General features: G+C 51.3%; 1 protein-coding gene across 1 annotated transcript in view; it reads right to left on the bottom strand.

The window, feature by feature from the left end:
• Window positions 1–213: 213 nt before the first annotated feature.
• SYTL3 (synaptotagmin like 3) overlaps window positions 214–21,345 on the bottom strand; it is an 81,340-nt gene continuing 60,208 nt past the window's right edge. The window contains exons 11-17 of the mRNA XM_080806302.1: window positions 14,223–14,401; window positions 9,696–9,798; window positions 6,156–6,326; window positions 3,948–4,053; window positions 2,895–2,997; window positions 1,814–2,019; window positions 214–500 (exon numbers count right to left, since the gene is read on the bottom strand). Of these exons, the coding sequence (XP_080662428.1) occupies window positions 394–500; window positions 1,814–2,019; window positions 2,895–2,997; window positions 3,948–4,053; window positions 6,156–6,326; window positions 9,696–9,798; window positions 14,223–14,401 (975 nt within the window). The 3' untranslated portion in view covers window positions 214–393. The remainder of the gene's footprint in view (window positions 501–1,813; window positions 2,020–2,894; window positions 2,998–3,947; window positions 4,054–6,155; window positions 6,327–9,695; window positions 9,799–14,222; window positions 14,402–21,345) is intronic.

Here is a 21,345-nt window from a genome sequence, read left to right on the forward strand (position 1 = left end):
CTGCGGCCTCTCCCTGGACCTGAGCGCTGATCGCCCTGAAAGAGGAGTCCCTCCACAGTGTGGAACGGGAGGGACCAGATACCCGCCAGGCTCCTCTAGTTCTCCTTCCAGTGCATATAACAAGGCCATAATTTTCAGTTTGGTACGTACTGGGGGACCGAGATAACGAACATTTACTAAAATCTGGCCCTTTTCCATGTGTGTCAAAGCACAGAAAAACAAACGGAGACATTTATAGAACAAGTGCTCTGTTTGGTGTAAATACAGAGGGACGTGGAAGAACGTTTGGGCTCTGTGACGGAGCTACAGGCGGCAAGTGTCCAGGCCCACGTCCTCAGCTAACCTTCAGGCCCACAGCACTTGAACTTCTTACCACAGACTGGAACCCTGGCTTCAGTGCAGGGTGAGTGTCATGTCTGTCCACAGATTGGGGCTTTCCAGAACCTTCTGCCACTGATGCGCTGACTGTGAGCATGAGTCCTCACCGGCCATGTCTTCCTCTGTGAAGCGGGTGAAGCAACAAATTAGTAAGGGGTGATACACATACCCCCTTACCAGCCCTCTTCTTGGCTTTTTAAAATGACCAACTTTTGTAAAAGTTTTTTTAAGATTTTCTTTCTTTATTTGACGGACAGAGATTACAAGTAGGCAGAGAGGCAGAGAGAGAGGAGGAGGAAGCAGGCTCCCCGCCAAGCAGAGAGCCCGATGTGGGGCTTGGTCCCAGGACCCTGAGATCATGACCTGAGCCGAAGGCAGAGGCTTAACCCACTGAGCCACCCAGGTGCCCCCATAAAAGTGTTTTTAACCTCAAGACCATATGAAAATGCCAACCACTGGTGAGGAAGAACAAGCCCCCCAACACCCGAACTCCGTACTCAGAACAGGACACACACCACCCCTGAATTCTGTGCAGCCTCAAGAGCCCAAAGCTGCCTTCTTCCCACAGTTTGAAAGAAGACTTTTGGGGGGTTGGATCTTCAAGAAGGGGGCTTGAAAGTCCTAACACATGATGATGGCTGTGGTTTGGTGAGGCGGTCTCAGACCTGGTGCCAGATTTGCAGACAGAAAGGAATTCCTTACAGGACAGGGAGTGTGTCCTTATTTTTAAAGATTTATCCATTTATTTTAGAGGGAGAGCACAAGCAGGGGGAGAGGCAGGGGGAGACAAGCGGACTCCCCACTGAGTGGAGAGCCAGACAGGGGGCTGATCCCAGGACGCTGAGATCAGGACTTGGAGGAAGCTCAGCGGACTGACCACACAGGCGCGTCTGGACAACGTTCCTTTTAAAACCCATTGTAACTGGAGAGTGAATCTGGCTTGTCTTTGGAGGTCCTGGAGATGTGTGCTTGTGTTTTTGGTTGGCCCGGTGTTTTGAGGGGCACCACTGGTAGACAGGGACCAGGGTGAGAGCCCTCCCCACAAAGGGCTCCCCCACACGATGCCAGCAGCACCCCAGCTGAGCAGCCCTGAAAAGCATTGCCCTTTTGTCCCGCTCTTAATGAAATACTTCTGAATTGCCACCTATTTGGATTAAGATATTTTCTTTTAAGAAATTAATCCTTTTATGATTGACGCCAGAGACAAAAGCAAACTGTACCCTGGCCATTTTGAGGCCTGTCGCGGAAACACTTGGCTGTATTACTGAGTAAGACCTGGACGCGGCAGCCTCCAGTTAGCGTGAGAGCGGCCCTTCCCAAGCCCGTCCAGTCGCCCGCCAATGTGGAAGCATGACTGTCTTTTCGGCGGTCACCATGTAAGATCTCTGTTAAGGATAAAACATGGCACTTAGGTCCGTTACTCTCTCAGACTTACCAGAACCGAGCTTGGCTTCTCCCAGCAAGCGGTCATTCACACCAAAGACGGCCTGGTCCCAGACAGTTAATTCCAGGCTTGACTGTCTCAGTTGGGAAGGGCTCACGCCATTGAACACGAAGGAGTGCTTCCACTGGGGACAAGCTTGCTTCTTCACGACTGGGGACTTCAGTTTCAGTTTCTGTTGGTCTGGCAGAGTGAGACAGCTGCAGGAGGGAGACAGACAGTGGCTCTGGAACGCCAACCCTGCCCGGCCCCCTTCCCTGGTGGTGCTGGCCATTGTGAGACCAAGGGCTAGATCTACTCCAGAAGAAAAATTCCAAGCCAGGAGTGAGAATGCGAATCCCAAGATTGGCCATGTGACCTCTCCCTAGGATGTTCCGGATTTAGTGCTGAATTCACCAGATAGAGGGATCCCAGGTCACTGTGCCCTTTGTCTTAATCCCCCTCTTTAACCACCAGGCAAAGCATGGCTTAGACCTGCTACCCAGGGACCGGGATTCTGCACACACATTCTCTCACTTTAACCCTGTTCTCAGGAAATGAAAGGCCACATAACTTGCTCAAGGTCCTGTAATAGTGGCAGAGTGAGGACAGGAATGCAGATCTTGGCATGGGAAGCCAGCCTTTCCCATTATGTCACTCACCCGGGACACAGTAGTTCTGTATAATTAATGGTGTTTGCTTGACTTACGGAGACACCAGCAACACCCGGACGGTAAGAATGGCATAAGCAGAGCCTACCTTACTATTCGTCCAAGAGGAGATGCTCAGGCAGGGGAACAGTACCAACCACACTGCTTTATCCAAGCTCTGAGTCAGAAAATGCTGATGGAGTAACAAGGACTTGAAAGCTCTGGGTTTCAGGTTAAAATACAGTGTTCTGCATCTAGCCTCCGCAGGGCTAGATCCCACGAATTATTGGAAATCAGAGTCTAACACATTATGTTGGATTTTCAGGGAAAAGCTAAGATACAAGTTCAGAATGACTTGCTCTTTTTGGGGATCGCTGTTGTTTCTAGGACCACGTTGTATGTATGTACAGATGATCAGTAAACAGTTGATTAAATATACTACTCACCCCTTAACAAATGAGTTTAAGGTGCCATCTGACCGCACCGGCAAATTCTTGGCTCCCAGCACAACCAAACAAAGCTGACCATTAGGGGATGGCCCATTTGTCCCTGGAAGGAAAGCCGGCATTTGGTGTGAGCTCTACTTCACACACAGCCTGCAATGCCACCACCCCAAAACTGACAGCTCAGTGGGAGATGTGTGACAACCTTGAGAGGAAGAGTCGTCTATCCATGGGGGAAGGCGCTGCCCACAAGCTGTCCCCCTGCAAGGCCAGCACGGTGATGGGGGGGGGCAGGGGGTGCTCCCTAAAATCCTGAGAAGCTACAAAGATAATAGAGAGCTGTGGAGAGGAAGGATGTAGAGGTTTTAGTCACAGGCAGACAGTGGTTTTGGGGAAAGGAGGGGCCCCGAGACTCCTATGCTAGGGCGCTGGCTACCGGGGGCCCCGTGAGCTCTGGCAGCAGACTCCCTCTTTCAGGCAAATAAGAGATCACTAAATACATCACGGGATTCTGTGTTCTTTCTTCACCCTCCTCTGTTCCACACACTCCACTTTATTTAGTAAAATCTCCCATTAGGTCCTCAAAAGCCTGTCCTTGATCCCTTCTCTTGCTGGGCAGCAGCTCATGGAACTTGGGAGCAGGGATGCATTCACTCAGTGGGGCAGGCTGAGATGCACTCTTGGTTCCCAAGGAGTCACCCTCCCAACTAATGCAGGTGGTTATGGGAGCGCTCCCTCTTCCAAAGGGCCAGCAGTGGGACGGTGCACACCACGGAGACTGTCCGAGCCAGGCCCCTGGGAGGAAAGCCCCCCGAGCTGGTGTCCTAAGAGCCCTGTAAAGTGGGCATCAAAGGCCCGGACTGCTCTGGTCCCTCGTTTCCCTACCAAACCATGGGTCCCAAGAACCCACTTTCCAGGCTGAGCTTTACAAGTCTTGGCAAGTTACCGGAGCGCTGCAGGATTCGTGGGTGGCAGCAGGGAAGCCCTCAGCCCACCTGCTGTTCAGGCTTTGGAGATAGAGACAGATGGACATTCATGGGGCTGGAGGCCACCTACCTTCTTGGGTCTCCTGGAGCTTTCTGGGCCCTGTAGGGAAGACCAGTTTGGCCCGGACTGCAAGTTCTCCATTATTGGGAAGAAAGCTGTCTTCAAGTTTCTCTGCCTGGGGGAAAGAGTCAGAACTCAGAGGCAGGATTCCTCAGCCCTCAGAACCTTCTGGGCTCCTCTGATTGCCCCAGCTCTGTCCCTAAGTGCCCCACATCCACCCCACCCCCACTCACTCTGCAAGCCGGGGAGTGCCGTGGGCTGGACTGGATGTGCCCATGGCAGGACTGGTCTTTCTTCCATTTGTGGTGACTCTCTATTCCCACCCTATGCCTTGAGGAGGAGAGGGGTGCTCAGAGGCTCTGGCACATTCCCATAGAATCGTCCTAAGAAAACTTGCACCCAGCCAGAGTTTGAAGAAGGTGAATAAAATCGAGCCCCTCGGGGCGCCTGGGTGGCTCAGTGGGTTAAAGCCTCTGCCTTCGGCTCAGGTCATGATCCCAGGGTCCTGGGATCGAGCCCCACATCGGGCTCTCTGCTCAGCAGGGAGTCTGCTTCCTCCTCTCTCTCTCTGCCTGCCTCTCTGCCTACTTGTAATCTTTGTCTGTCAAATAAACAAATAAAAAAAAAAAATCGAGCCCCTCTAGCTCAGTGGACTGAGCAAGGACTCCTAGGAGAGGGCGGGGCTGGCCTCTGTCTGCTCTGCAGTGACTCTGCTTGGGCTCCCGACTGCCTCTGGCTCCCAGGAAGGATGCTGGCCGTCACGTGCCAGATGAGATAAAGTTGCCTCTACCCTCAGCTTCGGGAACCTTCCCTCGCTAACTCCATGGGCGCCTCCTGTCGGGGCCAAGGGGGCAGGCCTGTAAGCAGGACACTCCCAATCCAGCCAGGGGGTCTATAGCTGGTATTAGGAAGGATGTCTTTCGGCCTGGCACCTTCTGCTCCTCTGCCTCTTCCCAGCAGCCTTGTGGCGGGCTAATCTTGTCCTGAGCAAGGGGCCTAGAGGGAACAGATGGGCAGGGCGCCCAAGTATAGGATCCTGGGGGAAAGCACACAGGCAGGGAAAATCATGAAAAGTGAAAATCAGGAAAGCCTCCATGGAGGAGGTGGGATGTCAGCTAAGTCCTAGGCACACCGTGGCTGGAAGAAAGCATGCCAAGCAGACATCCCAAGTGGATGTCCGAGGACAGTCTCTGAGGAAGGGTGAGTAGGGGGGCCCGGAGGTGGGGGCCGGGGCTGTGCAGAGCAGTGTAGAGGGAAAGTGGCAGGAGGGGTGGAACAGGGCGCCTCCCGGGCAGGAGACCCTTGGGCTTGACCCGAGTGTAGCCGGAAATCAGAGACCTGGCATCAGCTCCCTGGCTTCAGAGAGGGCGGGGGAGGGGAGACGGCACACAGAACCTGGCCCAGGCCTGGGACAGCCTTAGCCTCGCTGCCAGACTCTGGCTGCTGGGACTGGCGCAGCGTCCTCATTTCTTAGGAGATGACGGAGCCCACGCTTCCTCCTCCCCCATTATCTCATCGTCCTCTCTCCCAGTCTCGGATCTTGGCAGAGAAAGTGCAAAGCAGTTGCTCCAAGAAGTGCCAGCTTTCTCTCCAGGCTCTCCCCTTACCGGCACAGCCTGGGAGCAGACCTAAACCAGCCCACTCCTCCTCCCTAGGCCTCCCTGGCGGTCGGGGCAGCCCGGCCCTCCTGATAGCATCTGGCCCAGCTGTTCTCAGCTGTCACCGCTCTGGGAGCGCCCGGGGCGGGCATGCAGAAACCAGAGTGGCCCTCGGACGGGGGGCAGGCTGACCTGTGCAGGCCGTAGCCTCTGGTGGCGGCAGCAGCGAGCCCAGGGCTCCCCCACTGGAACCACTTGACCCTGAATTTGGGGAGGGGAGCATGTGGGCCCACAGGGCCATCATAGGAGGCCTAACCCCCTAGACCTGACCCAGGCTGGTGCTCGGGCTACATTGAGGAAGGGGCTCTTGGGTACTTGAGCAAACCTGAGCAGGAAAAGCCCCCTAACCACCCCCCTGCCCAGGAGAGCCTGGTGCGGAGCCTTTCCTCCCTAAGTTCCTACTGAAGAGTCCCAGCCAGGCAAGTCCAAGGTGTCCCAGGGTAGGTTTTCTCTTCTCAAATCCCTTTGAGAAGGAAGTTCTGCTCTCCTGGGCCGGCGGGGCGGGCGGGGGGCAGGGGGTAAGGGGGGGTGGGTAGCCCACTATCAAACCACACCGCACCTTGGCCCTCAGTGGATACCAGCAGAAACACTGTGTTGCGCTGTCTTTGAAGTCCCATGTGGCCAGAGGGATGGTCACCTCTCCAAGAAACACCCTCCGGGTGAGCGTGCCCAAGTGCCACACAGAGACCTGCAGCCTCCGGGTCCCCAGCTGCCGGGGCTCCACCTGGTACTGCAAAGGCAGAGGAGAGGCGGTCAGTCTGGTTCTTGGCCCCCAGCCCCCAGGCCCGCAGCTCCCCCGGGGACCCGCAACCCCCCGGGGTCGCAGGGGCCTTTCTCCTGCCGGCTGGAGCCAGCATCTCGGTGAGGTCATGGTGGGCTGCACAGCTTGGAGCGGTGTGGGGTGGTCTCTGCTTTCTCAGACACAGAACAACCTCCTCCACCAGCCCTGTGGCCGCGCTCCGCCTGGGGGAAGGGCTGGCCAGCAGCAGGGTCCCCTCCCACAATCCAGGTCTGCCCCCTAGGCAAGGAGGAAGGCTCTCATCCAACCAAAGCCAAGCTCTGTCCCAGCTCAGGATCCGAACCTGCCTGGCCTGGGCTGTCCAGAAATACTGAAAACTAGGGGTTTGTTTTTGTTTTTGTTTTTTTTTAATGTAAAGCATGAGTTTTTAGCATGGGCATTTGCCTAGACGGACAATGCATGGAGGGCACGCCAGGCCCGCACGGGCACTCAGGGTCGCACAGAGCTGTTTCTTCACTATCCCCCCCCACAGGAGCCTCAGCACAGTCAGAGGACAAGGAAGTCCCCGGCTCCAGCCGAGGGTGGGCCTCTGCTCCCACAGGGACTAGAGGTCAAGGCCCTGGCTGGGTGAGAGTGACCGTGCCCTTCCCGAAGGCCAGGGGCACAGCCGGGCTTCCCAAGAGCTGTTGACTCCGCTCAGCCTCTGTGAGCCTGTTCCAAGCCTATTTGTCGGATTTTCTCAATAACGAAAGAAAAGTTACGCTTTACTGAATGCTTGTTTCGTACCAGGCTTTAGGTTACATCGCTCCTTAGCCTCCAGGAACGTCCTGGAGGTCAGTGTCAGTCATCACCAGTCTACGGGGAAACACCCCGGCTCGGGCTTCGAAGCTCTCTGCTGGGGTTAGCATCCTGGTTCCTCCCGGGACCGCCTGTCACGCTGTAAGGTGGGACCCTCACCCCCACTTAGAGCAGCCACACCGGTTTGCCTGAGACTCATCTGAGTGCCCCCAGTGGCCTTCCACAGGGGTGAGGAGAGGCTGTAACTTGTCTCCCTCCGTCTCCCAGCCTGGGACAGCCTGCAGCCCTGTCTGCCCGGACCTCCCCCGACACACAGGCCAGCGAACACCCACCTTGGGGCCAGGCTGCCTTGCCCACTCGCCCCTCCTTTCCTTCCCTCTGGGATTATCTGCGCGCATTGTGGTCCGAAGCCACATCCCTCTACTGCCTTAGGCTGATTTTCAGCCCGTTTCCCTCAAGTCCGTGGCTCATTTCTTTTTTTTTTTTAATCTTGTTTTCTTTTTAAAGATTTTATTTTTTTGAGTAATCTCTATACCCAACGTGGGACTTGAACTCACAACCCTGAGATCAAGAGTCGCAGGCCACCATCTGAGCCAGGGTCCCTGACTGACTCTGCCCTGCATTCCTTTCTCGGTCTGTCTTTAAACTCGGAGTTACCTAGTTGTTCCTTTCACCGCCGCACGGCCAGTCAGCTGCTCCGGCCACCGACTCGGGCGCCGCACCTGCTCCCGTGAGAACGCACCGTCCCAGGGAGGGTCGCTGCCCAGCCCCCATGTCCACCCTCCTGGGGCCGCCGCGTCCTCTGCGTCCACCTGTGCAGGGGGCAGCCCTGTCCTCCGCTCCCTCAGAAGAGCAGGTGTGCTTCTCAGGGGTCCTCGCACGCGAGTGGCCCCTCTCTGACAAACAGGACTTCTCCTTTTGGCTGACTGAATCCCTTTTTTTAAACGGACCATTTCCCCATCGCGGTCCCAGCAGGCTGTGGGGTTGCCACGGCCTCTCCTAAGCTCCCAGCCCTACAAACACAGACACCAGCTCAGGTGTCACATTCTACCCTTCCCAGGCCCCCTGTGGTGGTCTTCACGGGGGGTGCCAGCTCCCCAGGAGTGCGCTCCCCACGGCACTCTGCCTAGAAAACCTGGAGGATCCGTTTCTAGATTTTAGACTAGATGAGGGACATGGACTCTCTTCAGTGTATCTAGAAAGTTCTCCGGGACAACGGAACTATCCATGATGTACTGGGTAAAAACCAATGGATAAAAATTTTAGGAGATTTCTTTTAGATTCTGCCTGCATTTTAAATCAGGTAGTAAAAACTTTAAAAATTAAAAAAAAAACTTTAAAAATCAAACCATATAATATCTAAGATTCACACTCAATCCTCATCTTCAACTCATTTCATAAATGTGAACTATTTGTTTCCCTGTTTAGTACAAAACACCTTGATTAAATGTACAATGAGGGATTCTGGATATGGACTTAAAATGTGTGAGGGGCACACGGCTTTCCCAAACTCTTTCAGCAGATTCGTGAGCAGTAGACCAGTGTCTACTGACTTGCTTCCCGACGGTTCTCAGATGCTGATCCCTTGGGCCCTGTCCACACCTGTTGAATCACAGTCTTTTTGAAAAATCCTCTGGAGGAGTCCCAGGACCATAAATCTTGTGAAGGTCTCCCAGTCCATCACGAGTTAGAGCCGTACTTCTAAATATTCTCTAAGCCTCAGTTTCCCTGTTGGTAAATGAGGATTCTCATACTTAGCTCAGCGGGCACAGAAAGCACTTGGCCACAGCATGGACACAGAAAACAATGGCTTTTATTATTTAACAAATGGGACTCCCACCAGCTGGCCAGACAGTCCCCGGCTGGGTGTTCAGAAATGCCCCTACTTGCCAAGGACGGCAAACCAAGCCCTCTCCTTGTGCAGTCTTGACACATGGGGTTGCTGGGCTGCGCAGCCCTAACCAGGTATGTCCCTGAGCATCTGGATGGTTCTTCCAGCTAAGGACCTCCCACACCTACCTCTGCCCCACACCTACCTCCAACCCAAACCCTATTTCCTAGCACCAAAGAAAGTGAAAACCCAAACAATTCCTCTATAAAATGTTTTTCATAAGAGGACTATTTATTTTTCATAAAAGAAGCAGCAACCTAGGGCTGCCAGATTATTAGAATAAAGGAGCATTTTCATGAAGATAGAAACTCCGTAGTTGACAGGGGAGCCTGCTTGAGAGCACCTCTCTGAGAGTCATAACAATTCGACAGGACAAACCGACTTAGAGACTGAGAGGCGGCCAGGCTCTTCCTCACCCCTTTCTCAGAAATCATTAATCAAGGGCCATTCTCAAGCCTGCCAGACTCGGCACTTTTCCTGTACAAAGGCTGAAATTTATTTTCTACCAACTTGCCACTGATTGACAGAGCCCGTCAGAAACATATAAGTGTCTGTGCTTATATTTAACTGACTCAAGAGTTTAGAGGAACACTCCGCTGGACTCTGGTCCCGGGTGCCCAGCCTGGGACGGGCAGACTTCACCCACGAATGTTTGTTTGTCTAGCCCGTACCTTCAAGGTCTCCTGGAAGGTTGGGTCCGCCGTGTTCTTCCGGACTCCAGTCTTGCGTTTTCCCTGGGAGGATCTGTCAGGCAGCAGATAGGTCTTGACGTACCTAGTGGTCAGACACAGACAGGTCAAGGTGATAGCTCAGTGAGGAGGCTTGGCGGGGGGGGGGGGGGGGGGTGTGGGCAGGGGCACAAAGGGTTCAGGAGGAGGAGAACCAGACCTCAGCATTTTCTTTATCCTGCTTCCCATGGGACTGGGGTTGACAAAAAGGGCTTGGTGGGGAACAAGGATGGCGCTGGGTGCACACCTTCTGGCTTACTCAGTCTTTGGCCAGAATCCTCTGGAACATTCCTGGAGGTATAACGCTCCCTTGCTTTCCTCCTGCCCTCCCCCTCGAATCTACATCGCTCATTACCTGCGATGATTTGGGGGATGACCACGGACCCAGCGGCTGGGCTGTTGGGGCTCCACGGTAGCAGGTTAGAGAACCTGCCTGGATGTGGAGGTCCTGGGCCAGCTTGTCCTCCCTCCACCCATCACTTCCTCCAACCCACCAAAAAAAAAAAAAAAAAAAAAGTGGGAAGAGAAAGTATATGCCTCACCCTTTACTTTGCCCTTGTGGGGGCCTCTCCACCTGCGTTCTCCCTGTCCCCTGAAATCCTGTTCTAGACTGACCCCTCCAGGGAGGGGACGCTGCCCTTCCTGCCTCGCAGCTTCAGCGATGGCAATGACTACGGATCCCGGTATCGGCTGGATCCTCTGTTTTTGTCCATTCTGAGAACCTCTGCCTCTTGACTGGAGAACCTACGTTATTCACCTTGAAAGTGACTACTGATCAGGAGGGACTTACTTCTGTCATTGGCTACTTGTTTCTGCGTCCCTTCTAGCTTAGGGTCTCCCATTTACTGCAGTACTACAGTCATTCTTCTGTATTTATTTACTTTTTAAAGATTTATTTTAGAAAGAGAGACAGAAAAAGTATGTGAGTGGGGCAAGGGGCAGACGGAGTGGGACTCAAGCAGATGTCCCCATTGAGTGTAGAGCCGGAGGCAGGGCTCCGTCTCACAACCCCGAGATCATGACCGGAGCCAAAACCAAGAGTCCGCTTAACCAGTGTAAACAACCGAGCTACCCAGGGGCCCCCATTCTTTTGCATTTAGCTGAATTTTATGATAAAATGTGTAAATTCCATTCTCAGTTCTTTTTGTATGTGTTCTGTAGCTGTTTTCTTTGTGCTCACCAAGGGGATTACATCTCCTATCCTAGAGTTATAAGGCTCTACTTTGAGTTTTTACCATCTTAAGGTCAACAGCAAGCAAAAACTCTGCTCCTTCCTGGTGCCAGCCTTACCTCGTCGCATTGATGAGGTTGCGAAACGACGCCTTCCTACACTGGGTAGCCAACATCACAGACTAATCCTTCTTTTAAGTGTGTTAGTCTCTTACATTAGGTCAAAGACAAAGTGTGGAGTTACAGATCAAAGTTACAGCAGTAATTAGAGACAAATAATTTTTAAAAATATGTAAGGCGCAAGTACACAGCACTGTTAAACGGTATAGCTTTCATCGCTGCCCGTGTCTTTGCTTTTCCTGCGGTCATTCCTTCCGCACATGCCCTTAACTTGCTGTCTGTCCTCCCATTCCACCTTGCAGGGGGCTCCCTTGAGCATTATTTCTTGCAGGACAAAGACCCTCAGCTTTTGTTTATCTGAGGATGTCTTAGTTTCTCCCCCACTTTGAAGAACAGCTTTGCTGGATGTAGGATTTTTTTTTTCTTTTTTAAGATTCGATTTATTGGGGGCGCCTGGGTGGCTCAGTGGGTTAAAGCCGCTGCCTTCGGCTCAGGTCATGATCTCAGCGTCCTGGGATTGAGCCCTGCATCGGGCTCTCTGCTCAGCAGGGAGCCTGCTTCCTCCTCTCTCTCTGCCTGCCTCTCTGCCTACTTGTGATCTGTCTGTCAAATAAATAAATAAAATATTTAAAAAAAAAGATTTATTTATTAGACAGACAGATCACGAGTAGGCAGAGAGGCAGGCAGAGAGAGAGAGAGGAGGAAGCAGGCTCCCTGCTGAGCAGATAACCCGATGATGCGGGGCTCGATCCCAGGACCCTGGGATCATGACCTGAGCTGAAAGCAGAGGCCTTAACCCACTGAGCCACCCAGGCGCCCCATGGATGTAGGATTCTTGGTTGACAGGGTCCTCCCCGCCCAGGCACTTTGACTCTATCTACTGACTGCCTCCCTCTGGGTCTGCCCCTCTGTGATCAGAAGCTGCGGTCTGCAGCCGAAGCACACAACCCTTATATCTGGAGGACAAAATCCTTTTTTTTCCCCCACACTGACCCCGGCATGTCGTGTGTAAGTGACTCCAGGAACACTGGCATAGCTCCCTGCCACATGGCTGGGAGTCGGGGGCCGGAGAGCTGCTACTGGGGTAAGAGCGGATATTGACTGAAATTAACCCCAGTGAGCCAGCCAAGCCTTCCGCGGAAGCTGCAAGCCTCCAGGAGATGGCAGTTCCGAAGCCGTTTCGCGAGACAGCTTCTACCAGTGCAGTCACTGTCTTACAAGGGGAGACCACTTCCTAGGGCTCCCCGTCCTGTCACCCTCCCAGAATCCTCTCTGGGCTGTTCTTCTTTTTAAAAGTACGGAGTATTATTCCAGTAAACATTTCACCGATGGGCAATTCAGTTCGACCCTATCATGGCTTGATTTTGCCGAGGTGGGGAGAGTTGGAGTAGTCCCTGCTCTGGGGCTAGAGAAACCCTTCAGCTGCCTCCCATAATGCCCTGGGTGTTCAGCAGTCTCCACTCCGGCTGGTCAGAGCTCCCACCTTCCCCATCATCGTGCCGCGCGCGCGGTGGCTCACCACCCCCAGTAACCGTGCTGTGACAGACCTCATGAAATCTTGTCCCATGTATGAGCCCTGAGTATTTGGCCAAAGCCTCAAGGGGGTCCCCCTGCCAAGTTTTAGGCCTACTTCTCTCTGTACTCTGTGCCTCACTTGCTTACTATGTGTTGAATGTTTGTTATGTTCCAGACAACGTTCTGAAGGCTTAATATGGGCAAATTCTGGGAAACGCCGCAACAATCCCTTGACGGTGGGGCTACCGTCTCCCTGTGTCACAGTGAGGTATGGAGAGGTTGCGTGACTTGTCCAAGGTCAACCCACATAAATGGTGGACCAGGGTTCAGTGTCTGTACTCTCAACCACCTCACTACAGTCCTTTTGAGAATTACAAGAGAGGCTCAGCATGCGTGAAGAGTCATGGGCAGAATAAAGGTCTCTGGTGGGGCTGGACGGGAGTCTGAAGACAGCACAGGATTATGGTTGCTACTTGTGGGCGAGGCGTAGGGAAGGTACTCACAACCCAACCATGAGGAAAGCCTCGATCTGAGAAAAAGTCGGGGATAGCTTTGAAACAACAACTATTCCAATTTTCCTGGAGCCAAAGGTATAAGTTGGGGGACTGACAGAAGTTAAGAAACCAGAAGGACAAGAGGGATGCTGTTTTGGAGACCCAGAAATGCCACATACAACAATGCACTTCATCTGTCCTGCCCTGAGGAGCTACTGATGTTTTCAGAGCCGAGAAGAGTTTGGCTTCCTTTCCCATCCCCTTTCCCAAGCTGGTAGTTAAAGCATTGTGCCCAAAGTTTTCCATGCGAGAAAAAAGAAAGGCCACAGAAAATCAATTCCAGTTCTAAGGGGGAAGGGATCTAAGGGGAAAAAATTCTAATAGATAAAAATAGAGAAGGATGTATTTATAACCTTCAGGTAGAATCTTTCTACAGACTCAAAATACATTTTAAGGGAAAAGACTGACAAATTTGACAACAAATTCTCTTGAAGAAAAGCCAGCATAAACAATGTTAGAAAACAAGTAACAACTAGAATATATATAAAATACAATCAATGAAGAGCTATATTCAAAAAGGGTTTAAAAACCCCCACATTCCTGTAAGTAAATATTAAAATGGCAAACAACCGAATAGAAAAATGCCAAAATATATGAGTGGGACGTTCACAGAAAGGAACCCTATGTGTCTAATGTGTGTATGTATGAAAAGCTACTCATCTCTGTTCGCAACCAGGAAATGCATGTTAAAGTGGGGAAATATTATTTCGCATCAGCTAGAAAAAATTTGTAATCTGTTTCTGGATTGTGTGACACGGGTTTTTGGTTTGACTCTTCCTCTTTGGGAAGTCAAGTTTCCCAACACCATGCATCGAAGTGCATCTTTTCTGCGTTGACATCTAATAGCCCCTTGATCCTCGAAGTTCCCAAGCAGGCCAAGTTCTGTATCTGGACTTCTGATTCCACTCGACTGACCTACTTACCTATCCTTGCATCAATAACCCACTGTTTGAACGACTACGGCTTTAAAAATCATTCTCAATTGGTCTTTTCATCGTTCTGCTCTTTTAAACAATTGTCGTGGTTATTTGGGGACTTCTGCTTTTCCGAATAAACTTTAGATCCAACGTGCCTACCCTCTAAATCTAAAACTCAGGAAAAAGAAACTTACGGATTGCACTTTTTCTTCTTTTCCTCTCCATAGGCAAGATTCTTACAGGCCTTGATGCATATTTCTAAAGAACAGGTTTTGAAGCAATAGCGAATGGCAAACTCTATCTCTCCAGTGACACTAGCATTGTCAAAATTGCCCATCTCCGTGCACGCGCTGTTAATGCTCGTTAGACTTGCCTGAAATCAAGAAGGACAGATATAACAAATTACTTGCCAGTTAGTCTATTTGTTGCAGTTCTGGTTTCGAGAGATCAAATTAATCAAAATTCACACAAAACATGCATCCTGACTCATAGTAAGTTAATAATATACCAGCTTGTACTTTGCCAAAATAAGTTGCCACACAGTCTGTCGGAAGGAGGTGGGAAATCCTCAGAAAGTCGGTCTTACCCAGATACGGTGTTTGCCTAGCAATAAAGGTTACACAATCTCATTCTTTAATACAAATCAGTTGGGCTGAAGTGGATTATCTCCTGCGCAATTCTGCAGAGATAAGTCTCAGAAGGGCAGATAATACCGGTGGCAGGAAGAGTCTTGCGGAAAGCAGCGGAGTAGGGGTGCTAAGTCCCACGACTGGGGATCAGATACAGCGGGATTCCGACCCGGGGCCTGCTACTCAGTAGCTGTGTCGAAGTCCACATGGAAAAAAAAAAATCAATACTAGTCTCAAGGGGTCACGGTGAGAAGTGAGTGGAATACAATGTGTAAAGTATGTAGTCAAAGACAATAAATTCTGTTTACATTTTTATGTAATGAAATGAAATGAAACTTAATGTAATTAAATGAAAAACAGAACGGCCACCACAATTAGGGCGCCTTGAGCTCAGGTGACGAGGATAAGGACCATGGAAAGCCCGTGCTTAAAAAGACACGCCAGCGGCTGTCGCACTGTTAAACTTGCTTAATATTTGCCCCGTTCCCAGGCAAAAACCTCCCAGCTGACTCTCTAAAAATAGGGAAGCCTGAATGATTTCCATTGCTGATTCCCAACGAGATGGTCCACGCCGTAAAACATCCTGGGAGGAAACGAAAAAGAAAGTCCGGGGCTTTTGCTCTCACGACAGAGCGAGCAAAAACCAAAGCAGACCAAGCCAACAGGTCATCAGAAGGAACTAACAGCAGCCCCGGGGCTCCGAAGCCAAGGGCTGGGTTAACTAATGCCAAGCACACAACCACCGTCACCGCACCCAGTCACGGGCTCTGAAACACACCTGCCAACACCCACACGATTGTTCTCGTGGAAAACAACCTTTACATTTTACACTCACAGAGGGAAGGAGCGGTAAGACCGCGGACTCAGCGAGCGGCACAAGAGAGGAGGAGGGAGGGTAAGGATGCTCGGCAGAAGGCGCGCGTTGCTTGCAAGCGGAACAGGGGCAGGAATGCAGGGGCTCAAAAGTTCCAGTAAATAAAATGGGATTCGTCGCAGGACCTCACTTCGGGCCATGTCAGCTTAGGCTGAACTGCAGCGACTTTTCTGCCGAGAACAAACAGAAAACTGAATTAAGTCCCAAACGGTTTCAAGGTATCGTAGCGCTCCCGGGACAGCCAGGACAAAGGGTGGAAGCTCCTAGAGAGAGGAGCACAGTCCACGAGCCTCATGCTCTGAGCTGCGTCTCCCTCTGAGGCATTTGTCCCTCCGCGAGCGGACAGACCTGGAGGACAGAGGAGTCAAGCTAAACGCAGCAACCGTGGGGCCCAGAAGCCAAGGGCTGGGGGACGACAACTGGTGTCTGGAGCCCTGAAGGCACACACAGCTTCAGCAGCCAAGTTCACGGAGAACGCGGAAGTGCACCGGAGTGGGAGACACACTAGAAGCTTCCTTTCCCTTCAAGGGATTTGCTGATTTGGAAGTTCTCACTGAGCCGCTGAGAACACTTTCCAAAGTTGGTCTTCCTAGAGAAGCCCACCACAGAGAGGAGGGGCTTGGGGGCCCCCAGGCTTTCAGTGGGGACCCCCCCCCACGCACACACACCCAGCTTCCTTCCCAGCGGGAAATGGGGAGGTCCCCGCAAAGCCTGACAGCCCGCTTTGAACGGGCTCGACGCCAGATGGGTAAAGACTGTTTACCTTCGCTCTAGCGGTCTGCTGGAAGCAAAAGAACATTCTCTCTGAAGGAGGGTCACACCCACCTCTCCGAGCTGCACGTTCCTGCCCTCACTGTATCTCCAGCGCCCAGCTCAGTGCCTGGCTCACGGTAGATCCTCAGTAAATATTTACGAGGGGACTAGAGAAAGCACCGGAATACTTTGGTTCCGGAGGGCTCTGTGTAAATATTATGGCATGAAGGGGTACGCAGTCTCGTGCCTGAAGGAGCCAGAGAACTCACGGGAGAGGACTCACTCGGGTGGTGGTCCCAGTCTTCTAGAACTTTCTTAAGGCATTTAACTGTGGATTCCAGAGGGAAATAAATGTATTTACTTTTAAATAAAACCACAGGTAGGCACATAATAAAATTGCTGCAAATCAAGACAAAGATGAGAAAACATAAAGGCAGAGAAAGGAAAGACATGCTGTCTTTCATGGAGGAAACAATAAAGGGCAGGAGAGGGTGGGCGCCCGGGGGTCACTCAGGGGGTCGCTCGGGGGACTGGCTGCTTCTGTTCAGGTCGGTACAGACCCAGGGAGGTTCATTTTGATATTAGGAAGATTAGACATTTCGGAGCCGATTCCCCCCCCGCTTTTTTTTTTTTTTTTTGAGAAGTAAAAAGGGATTTTTCTTGTTGTTGTTGAAAATGAGGAAGAGCAGGATAGAAGACCTGAAGAGTTTTGAACGAACTGGAGAAGGTGTGAAATGGATGTTCTGAGAGCAGGAAACCGGGCTACCCAGAGAAGCACGACAGGCCCGGGACCACCGGCCCTTTGGATGACAAGACGGGGCAGACCCCATCCCCGCGCCCTCCCACCGGCCATGAGGTCGCCCTCCTGCGGGGCGCGAAGAAGGTGGCCCTGGCTCACCCAGCTCGGCGACCGCGATTATAAGGAATCCAGAAAGCATTAGAATTACTCATCCTTCATCTCATAAGTCCATTAGCGGAGCTCAAAGCAGGTTGGGACCCACCCAGAAGCTGCACAGAAATGAGAAGTAGAACCGGAAGAGGACGGAGGTGCGGAACGGCCTGGGCTGTCAGCTTACGGTAGTGTCTGTGCCCGCTTAGCCAGGGAAAGGACAGTCTCAGATAATGAAGGGACAGCACAGCACACCCTTTGGTCAACCACATTCCTGAGATAATCCACGTCTCTATCACTGTTGCCTTGGGAAGGTTTTCTGGTTCTCTTTTCTTTGTAGCCAGAACAGGATCTTGGAGCAAGTTGCAACTTTGAGCAGCGCCTGGAGGCAAGCCAGCAGGGCTGGCCCAGAAAAGCCACTAAGAACTCGGCCTTTCATTTGAGCCATCGGTGCTGCCAGGGTTTGGAAGAAAGTAAATCTGAGCAAAAGCAAAGGAGAACTAGCTAAGGCAGGGAGCGCTCAGTGACTTTCTCCGAAGGACACCAGTTAGCTACTGGAACCACAAGCCAGCCTCGATGCCCTTTCCTTTCAGAAAGGCAGGGAGCGGGTCAGTGGAAACCACTACTACAGTTGACCTTTGAACAGCACGGGTTTGACTATGCAGAATTTTCCAGTAAGCACAGCGCAGTGCTGTAGATGTGTTTTCTCTTCCTTATGATTTTCTTAACATTTTATTTTCTCTAGCTTACTTTATTGTAAGACTGTAGTACATTATACATATAATATTCAAAATACGTGTTAATTGACTGTAAAGGTTATCAGTAAAGCTTCCAGTCAGTGGCAAGCTATGAGTTAAGTTTTGGGGGAGTTGGAAGTTATGCACGAAGTTTTGATGGCACAAGGGGTCAGTGCCCCTGACCTTCACATTGCTCAATAGTCAACTGTATTTTTTTTTATTTTTTTTTTTTTTAGATTTTATTTATTTATTTGACAGAGAGAGAGATCACAAGTAGGCAGGGAGGCAGGCAGAGAGAGAGGAGGAAGCAGGCTCTCCACAGAGCAGAGAGCCCGATGCGGGGCTCGATCCCAGGACCCTGGGATCATGACCTGAGCTGAAGGCAGAGGCTTTAACCCACTGAGCCACCCAGGCGCCCCAGTCAACTGTATTCTTAAAAAAAAAAAAAAAAAAAATTCCTGATCGCCAAGAGCACACTGAGAGCATTACTCTACCGTGGCCAAAATGGCGGCCACGGAGCCAGACAGGCTTTCATTCTGCTTTGGGTCCCAACACTTAGTGGCTGTGTGATCTTGAGCAGTATTCTTACCCACTGTAGACTCAGTTTCCTCATCTGTAAAATGGGGATCTATTTCAAAGGATTGGGATGAGGCTCAGACTTAAAACCGTCCCCATGCATAGTAAGTATAGGACATTCGTTACCGTTTGGAAGACGCCAGACAGTGTGGCCATCCTTTGTGAGCTGAGCGACTCATTTCCTTTGTTTTTCTCCTTTTTTTCCTTTTTACTGTGATACATATATTAAAAGCACATCTCATGGAGACCGAGAGTTAAATAGTAATTCTAGAAGGATCATCCATGTGCCCACCACTCAGCTGGAGTAAAAGAACATAAGCGGGACCTCAGAAGTGCCCTGCCCCTGTCCCACCCCCTCCTCTTTGTCCCCGAGCGAATGCGGTTTCAACGTTTCCTGTTACCCACCCTCGTTGTTCTTTACGGTTTTCGTACATGTGTATATGTCCCCCCAAACAACATACTGGTTACTTTCACCTGATCTTGGAATTTACGTAATTAGAATTCCTCCCGGGCACATAGTCTGTTTTTTAAATTCATCAGTGTGGTCAGCTGTGGTTGGCGTTTACTGGTTGTCACTCCCAAACAGTACTCCGCTGGATGAACAGGCCAGAATGTGGTCATCCTTTTTTATCGTTGTTAACAAAAACACATTCCTATGGGTAGATCGCTAAATACAGTACTCTTCTAAAAAAATCAGCGGAGCCAGACAAGTTCAGAAATATTAATGGAAAAATGAAGGATTTCCACACACGCCTGTGTGATGGGCCGAGGGGACGTTCTGAGTCAGTCCCTGTTTAGAAGCCACCGAAACGCCATGATGACATCCCACGTCTCAAATTCATGTTTAAAGAAAACACCTGGGTAGTTGGATTTTTTTTTTTTTTTTTACTTCTTTGATTAATAATCTGCTCCCTCGCAAACTTCTGCCAACCTCTGTATCTCAGGAATTCCAACTTCATGTGGTCACTCCTGCCAACCACAACACCTTCTGGCAGGAAAAATGTAAACTGCATGAAAACACTGATATAGATGCATTCCTTTTCAGATTTTTTAAAAAGAAGTATAAACAAAATTAAAAAACCAGACAGGAACTCTGGTAGGAACTTTTCTCCTGTAGGAAGTCTAAAAAATTAATGTATTTCTTCACACCACCAAGTTCCATTCCAATTGGATCTTTTTTTGGGGGGGGGTAAAGCAAATTATTTTTTTCCTCCCCAAACATTACATGCTTATGGAAAAAAATACAGAAAATACAGATGAGCCCCCAGAAAAATTTTAAGAGAAAAGCATAACCCCATTATTTCGGGGTCAAATTTTGGTAGCGCCCCTTCGCTTGTTTTGCAATATCTATAGCCATTTTGTTTTTAAAAATATGTGCTACTATAATACTATTTTGTAACCTCCTATGTTCATTTACCAACGTGTATTTTCTATATTAATATTCTTCAATGTTATTCTTCATAGCTACATTAATTCCTCTGAATAAATGCACCAGCAGCTTCTGAGAATGCCTGCAGCTCCACACCCTTGCCAACGCTGACCCCATCACTTCTAAACTTTGCCAAGAGGACCCCAGAAACAGCACTTGCTTTCATTTTGCTCTGGTTTAACCACCAGGGAGGTTGAGCGTTTCCCCTACTTATTGCCCCTTTTTATTTCTCCTCTTGTAATAAGGAGAGATTTAGTGAGCTTTTTCCGGCTCTCCCTGCCTCCTAGAGGACGTCCACGTCTGTCCGAAGAACAGGCAACGTCTTCAGGCTAGAAGCAATAATCAGTATTTGCTTTGTGGGAGTTTCGTTTCCTCAAACACTGCTTCAGTCTCAAGGGAACAGGAGAGGGTTCGTCGCCGAATAACTCAGCCTCACCAGGATGACTTGAAGGGCCTAAACCAGAACACACCAGAAGGCGGGGAGAAGGGAACCGTGTTGAATTTGAAGGGAACCGCCCTAAGACGCAGAGCCTGGGGGAGAGGAACACACTCACCCGCTTCTCACCGCAGCAGCATTTCCCACCAGTCGGGGAGGTTTCCTAGGTGTGGGTCCGCCCCAGGCAAGTGCGGCCAGGGAACCCCCTCCCTTGGAGAGCTACCAAATCCGGGGCCCGCCCGGGGAGCCCGGGCTTTGACTCACACGGCTCCCGGGGGTTGAGTCAGAGCTGCGCGGAAATCTGTGAACCAGGTTTCCCCGTTTGTGAAATGGGCTCACGGCATCCACCTGGCAAGATCGTTGTGCAAATGATGGCGGGGAAGCGCCTGGCCCAGGGGTTTGCACACGGTGGGCTTTCGGCGGACAGCCGGTCCGCAGGAGCCACGCCGTGGTCCCGCCGGGTTTGACTGCCCTGCCCCTTCCGTGGCGGGTGCAGCTCGGGCACCGGAATCGCAGCGGACAACACCCGACCGGGCAACCGCTGACACAGCGGGAGGAGGCGAGGACAGTATGAGTAAAGAGAGAAGGAAAGGATGAACGCGGGCCAGAGCAGGGCACGGGGCAGGCTTCCCGGACAAGGAGGCTCTTGTCGGACTGCAGAGGCCAATCTAGCAGGTCTGGGGCGGGGCCAGAGATTCCCATTTCTGGAAGGTGCCCGGTGATGCTGCTGGGCCCCCACGTTGTGAGGGGGGTGGGCGCAGAGCAGTGGCCCACTCAGGGACCGGTGGGGTGGGGGCCGCCGGGACTCAGGGGACTGAGGCAAGGACATCCGTTAGCTGTCCTTCGGCCCACCGTCTGGCCTGCTTCTGCCTCAACTTTTTAATGTTCCACCAGATATGCATGTATTGGGAGGAAGGGAAGTCTATCATTTTCTAAAGTGAATGCCATTTTCTGTAAAACCCCAATCGCCCCAAAGCTCGGAGGGATCGAAGGG

This window comes from Martes martes, assembly GCF_963455335.1.
Source record: "Martes martes genome assembly, chromosome: 6".
Lineage (NCBI taxonomy): Eukaryota > Metazoa > Chordata > Mammalia > Carnivora > Mustelidae > Martes > Martes martes.